Source organism: Chiloscyllium punctatum, chromosome 7, assembly GCF_047496795.1.
Source record: "Chiloscyllium punctatum isolate Juve2018m chromosome 7, sChiPun1.3, whole genome shotgun sequence".
Lineage (NCBI taxonomy): Eukaryota > Metazoa > Chordata > Chondrichthyes > Orectolobiformes > Hemiscylliidae > Chiloscyllium > Chiloscyllium punctatum.
In genome coordinates, this window is record NC_092745.1 from 85,675,875 (window position 1) to 85,681,874 (window position 6,000).

General features: G+C 37.5%; 1 protein-coding gene across 5 annotated transcripts in view; it reads left to right on the forward strand.

Annotated features, from left to right (window-relative positions):
- Positions 1-5,423, forward strand: part of patj (PATJ crumbs cell polarity complex component) — a 390,366-nt gene extending 384,943 nt beyond the window's left edge. For all 5 annotated transcript variants that reach the window (XM_072574241.1, XM_072574240.1, XM_072574242.1 and 2 more), the window contains 2 exons: positions 52-175; positions 3,339-5,423. In XM_072574241.1, coding sequence (XP_072430342.1) covers positions 52-175; positions 3,339-3,485 — 271 coding nt within the window. In that variant the 3' untranslated portion in view covers positions 3,486-5,423. The remainder of the gene's footprint in view (positions 1-51; positions 176-3,338) is intronic.
- The last annotated feature ends 577 nt before the right edge of the window (positions 5,424-6,000 follow it).

Below are 6,000 nucleotides of genomic sequence, written 5' to 3' on the forward strand. Positions count from 1 at the left end.
AAACTGAAAAGCGTACATGAACAAATGAATAAGCTGTACTTTGATTATTAGACATCCACAGTGTATCAACATAACTTTAGAGAAAGGACCAGATGGACTTGGATTCAGTATTGTTGGAGGACATGGAAGCCCTCATGGAGATCTACCAATCTACGTTAAAACTGTGTTTGCCAAGGTAATTCTGTAATTTTCTTACTCCTACTCAACCATTGTATCAGAAGTTAGCAATAGTTGTTCATTCTTAAAGTCTTTCTTTAAAAAATGCAACAGGCCTGTACATATTTGCAATAAACAAAATCTGTTGGAGATTAATCTATATGTGAAAGTATTTCTAATATGAAACTTTTCATATCATCTCTCCTTTTGCTTTTTTGAATGAAGAGTACTAATTTAGTGTGAAATTCTTTTGGAAGGGATCAATTACAACTAGAAACAGAATAAGGATGCCCAATATTCTTTTATAGAGGATGTCAAAAAGTCTTTTGTCTTGTAAATATTAGCTTGATTTTTATTTGGTCTCTTGAACTAGAAGAACAATTGGATTGTTCAAAGTAGATTGTTCACAGTTAGTAAATTTGCAGATGACACCAAAATTGGAGGTGTAGTGGACAGTGAAGAGGATTACCTCAGGTTACACCAGGATCTGGACCAGATGGGCCAATGGGCTGAGAAGTGGCAGATGGAGTTTAAATCAGATAAATGTGAGATGCTGCATTTTCGGAAAGCGAATCTTAGCAGGACTTATATACTTAATGGTAAGGTCCTAGGTAGTGTTGCTGAACAAAGAGACCTTAGAGTGCAGGTTCATAGTTCCTTGAAAGTGGAGTCGCGGGTAGATAGGATAGTGAAGAAGGCATTTGATATGTTTTTTTTATTGGTCAGAGTATTGAGTACAGGAGTTGGGAGGTCATGTTGCAGTTGTACAGGACATTGGTTAGGCCACTGTTGGAATATTATGTGCAATTCTGGTCTCCTTCCTAATGGAAAGATGTTGTGAAACTTGAAAGGGTTCAGAAAAGATTTACAAGGATGTTGCCAGGGTTGGAGGATCTGAGCTACAGGGAGAGGCTGAAGAGGCTGGGGCTGTTTTCCCTGGAGCGTCGGAGGCTGAGGGGTGACCTTATAGAGGCTTACAAAATTATGAGGGGCATGGATAGGATAAATAGACATAGTCTTTTCCCTGTGGTCGGGGAGTCCAGAACTAGAGGGCATAGGTTTAGGGTGAGAGGGGAAAGATATAAAAGAGACCTACGGGGCAACTTTTTCACGCAGAGGGTGGTACGTGTATGGAATGAGCTGCCAGAGAATGTGGTGGAGGCTGGTACAATTGCAACATTAAAGAGGCATTTGGATGGGTATATGAATAGGAAGGGTTTGAAGGGATATGGGCCGGGTGCTGGCATGTGTGACTAGATTGCGTTGGGATATCTGGTCGGCATGGTCGAGTTAGACCAAAGGGTCTGTTTCAATGCTGTATGACTCTATGACTCTAAGTAACTTATGATTTCAATGGAGGAGACAAAATTATGCTTTGAGAAAAATATTCAGTTTAAAAGAGGATTAAATTTTTGATGATGAGTACATTTTAAAGTTCTTCAAAAGTGCAGATATTGATGAACTGTAATGTCAGTAACCATATAGCTATGACGACACAGGCTATAAAATGTAGAACCTTTCAGAGTCACCAGTTCATAGTTCAGCACAGCAAAAGAAAAACTTGTATTTGCATAGCACTTTTCAAAACCACAGGAACCCCTGAGTCCTTTACAAGTACCAAATACTTTTGAAGTGTAATAACTGTATAATGTATGAAACACTGCAGCCAATTTGCCGACAGCAAGCTGCTTCAAACAGCAAGGTGACCACAAATTTGTTTCTTGTTAGTGTTCTTTGAGAAATAAATATTCATTAGGTCAAGAGAGATTGTTTTTGTGCTCTCCTTCAAAATTGTGCCCTGGAATCTTTTAAGAGCACCCAGGTGGGCAGACAGACCTTGGTTTAACATTGCATCTGGAATCAACCTCCGAGTACCAGCCTTGGTTATCTTGTACTGAAGTCTTGGCCAAATCTTTTTGTCTTTAATTGCAAACAAAATGGCACATATATCCTGCAGCCAGTCTACTGCCTCCCTTCCTGATCTTGCTGACTTACCCAAGGAGGGAATATGTGCAAGCAGTAGGCAGGAAAATGATTGTTTTCCACTGCTATAATTGGGCTGTGCCAGATCATGAGGGAACTCGTCAAGTGATTTTCATGAAAAGTAGATGACATTGTGACCTCTCTTAAGCAAACTATTTGAACTTGGTAATGGGCCGATGGTGGTGCAGTGGTAATGTTACTGATACATTAATCCAGCTGCCCATCTAATGCTCTGGGCATGGGTTCAAATTCCATAATGGCAGCTAACGGAAATTAAGTTTATCAAGGACACTTGTGGTGTAGTCATAATGACCCTACTTCTGGTTCAGGAAGCTTGTGTTCACCTCCCCCCGCTGTTCCAGAGCTGTGTCAGAGTAACAACTCTGAAACCTGGTGGTAACTGTGGCAGCAATACTGGAACAATCTGATTTGATGCAAAGCAGTTTAGACAAACAAAATTCTGGGCAGCAATGGAAATGTAATAACTAAGCCATTGCTACCCTATCCCAGGTCCCATCTCTCCGTTTCTCCTGGTTACTTTGAAGACAGAGATCTTCTCGCTTCTCCTGCACAGACTGCAGCCACAATATTGGCTGTTGATTTGGGCCAGTAAACCTCCACTGGTGAACATTCCGGTATCTGGGTTATTAAAACTCCTATCCAATGTAAATAATGCTTCAAAGCAGGCTGGGGATGATGCTAGAACACAACATGGAATTGGTCCCATCTCCTAATTCCCACCTCTTGTGGAAAAATCTGATCCCTAAAGTGGGACAAGTCTCTGCTCATTGGCAGAACCAGAACTGAGACCAGCGCCTATAAATTAAACATTATTCGGCAGGAACAAAGGAACACAGGTGGCATTTTCTTAATTTTCTTCTTGGTTCCCTGGATTATATTACTGTCGCAAGGTCAAATATTTGATTTAAGTGGTCATTTTCCATGTCTAATTGTCGTAACATGTGTGGCAGAAACTATTTTCAAAAACTACTTGCATCAGCTAGCTCTGAGTGGTCCACAGATTGATGATGGGAACGATTCTCTGACCTACACATTTTAGCATTAACTAAGCACGACATTTGCCCATTAAATTATTGTAATATTGGAGCTACTTCAATCAAAATCAAAAAATGCAAAAACAAAAATTCTAAACCATAAAGAACTTGAATACAACTGACTTTTCTTTTGTCTTTTTGCAGGGTGCTGCAACAGATGATAGCCGGTTAAAACGAGGAGATCAAATCTTAGCTGTAAATGGGGAAAGTTTGGAAGGTGTCACTCACGAACAGGCTGTTGCGATTCTGAAACGGCAAAAAGGAACTGTAACGTTAACAGTGTTGTCGTGAATATAACAATGTGGCCATGTTTAATAATGGCATTTCTGTTCAAAATCTGCCAGAAAATAATGTCACATTGCCAAATTTAAGGATGTTATTCAACAAAGATTGATTTTTGACCTTTTTCTCCCTTTTAACTCATTATATTAATAACCAATGGTGGTATGTTAAAAGAGAGAGAACTAAATTACATCGATCACTGTGTATTGATTTTTAAACATCTTTCTAATGATCCAATCCAGCTGCAGCTTCTTGACAAATCTCACAAAGTGCTCTCATATTTAATTATTCAATGTAGCGATAGTAAATTCCTAGATCTGTAGTGCCTGAGTCTGGTTTTGGGTACATGGGGTAAATATTAGCTTTAATCATATGGGCAGTGGCTTGTTGATCAGATCACCTACCCTTTATAGAACTCATCTGATTTTCATTCCTTTAAATTTGATCTGTTATTTTGTCTGTTAAATCATTTATTTCACTGATTTGTTATTCGTTTTATATCTTGTATTTGAGTTTTTATAAGATTTTGGTTTCTAATTCATTGTAACTATAAAACAATTCTTTTTTTTTACAATGATTATCTAATTTGCACTATATAAATGTGAAAATGTCCTTGGTCCAACACAACAAAACATTTTCATTCCTAGTATAATTTATCAATGATTTGAGAAAATATCTTGCATGTCAAGCGTTAAAATTTCAAGAAAATGCTAATATCTTTGTTCTATCTGTCCATGTTTCACAAGAAAATGAACCCTTTTCCACAAGTCTTTGAAGGCAGCACTATAAATCAATCACATCATTCAAGTTTTATCTATAATCATCAGGCATAAAAAACTTCAAATGAACTCCAGGTGTGATTTTAACTGATAATGATAATATAGGTGTATAGAGAGAGAGTGAGAAGCAAACTGTGGAGTCCTCCATCTGGGAGCAAGGGTTCAAGAATTCTGATGACCATGCCTCATTTGCATTTCTCAAAACTGATTCTCGTCCAAAGTCATTGTGAGTTCCATCAACATTTCAGGTGCAAGTCAAAGTTTGTGAGAAATATTATGGTCCTGGTGAATAAGGTAAATAAGGGATGCAAATTGTCCATATTGGAGGAGCTCAGGGAATTGAAGACCCAAGTTAGCCTTTTAAAAGTAGAAAAAGTTGTACCTAACAGCATCCCCAGAATTGTGCCCAAAAGGCATGTAGCCCATTGTTAGACCTACGGTTATAAAGGCTTGCATGTTGTGATGTGCCTTTCAGTCTCAATTTGTGAAATTTACAATGAAATGTTTGAAACAAAGAGCTCACTGTGCAGAAATCATGTGTTCAGGCATGTACTCCATTGTGACATGATCCAGCATTTTTTTAAAAAAAGACTTAAGACAGACGTTGAGATAAAATGTGAGTTACACTTATTCAAACCATACCTGCCTACGTTACACTACATCGTAGTCTGTTGTGTGCATGTAAGTCATTCTTTGTAATTTGTCACAATGCTATATGTTTCAAAGCAGTGATTTAAAAAGCAAGGTGAAATAAAATTTATCACTACCAGTCATTCCATTCAGCTACATGTGTCGCTGTACTAGAATGATTTCTTTGAAAATAAACATAGCAGAATAAAGCTAAATTTCCTGAGAGTTCAATAGTTCTTTGTGGTGGTGAACAGTAGCCTCTTGTTCTCATTCTATTGTGTATCTCATGTTTGGCCTGAAAATACTTTACATATTTACTTAAATGTTTAATTCTGAACCTTTGAGAAATGTGATAAAAATCTAAGAGAAAGAGTAATTTAGTTAATGCAATAATTGTTTCTTGGTGAACTGTACTTTGTGTTTCATTTCATATCAATGCAAATTATATTAATTACTTTACTGTGGAAAGTTAAATAAATTTGTATGAATGTGAATTAAGATCCTAAAGTAAATTAAAATGGAACTTGTTCAATTTAGAACATTTTAAGATATTAATAATGCTCATGTTTTCAGTTTATTTTATTTCACCCCACTCCAACTTCACCCCTGCTGACTGTTGCTACACTATCATTCTATGATTCCAGCAGATCTTTTGAATTATTACTCTTTGCATGTGAGGCAAGTATTACCGCAGTGCTCAATGATCTAAATTGGCTCCACTTTCAACTATGCTGCCATTTTAAAGGTCTCATCCTTGCTTTGAAATCCCTTGATTCCCTTGTCCGGATCTATCTTTACAATCTCCAAAACTACACTCTTCAAAACCTTTGTGCTGCTCCAACTCTCACCTTTTTCCATAGCCAATTTTAATTACTCAACTTTTACCAGTCATATCATCAACTGTTGAAGACCTAAGCTCTGGAATTCCCTCTTTAAACTTCTCTGCCTTACTACCTCTCTTTCTTAGTTTAAGGCAGTCCTTATGTCAATCTTTAATCCCAGTTAATTGTAATTAACTGGACAACTCAGATCCCAGAGTGAATCCTGGCTTTTGTAATTTGGTTCTGATGGTCATCAGTCACTGAAAATATTCACAAGCGGTTGCCAAAATATGT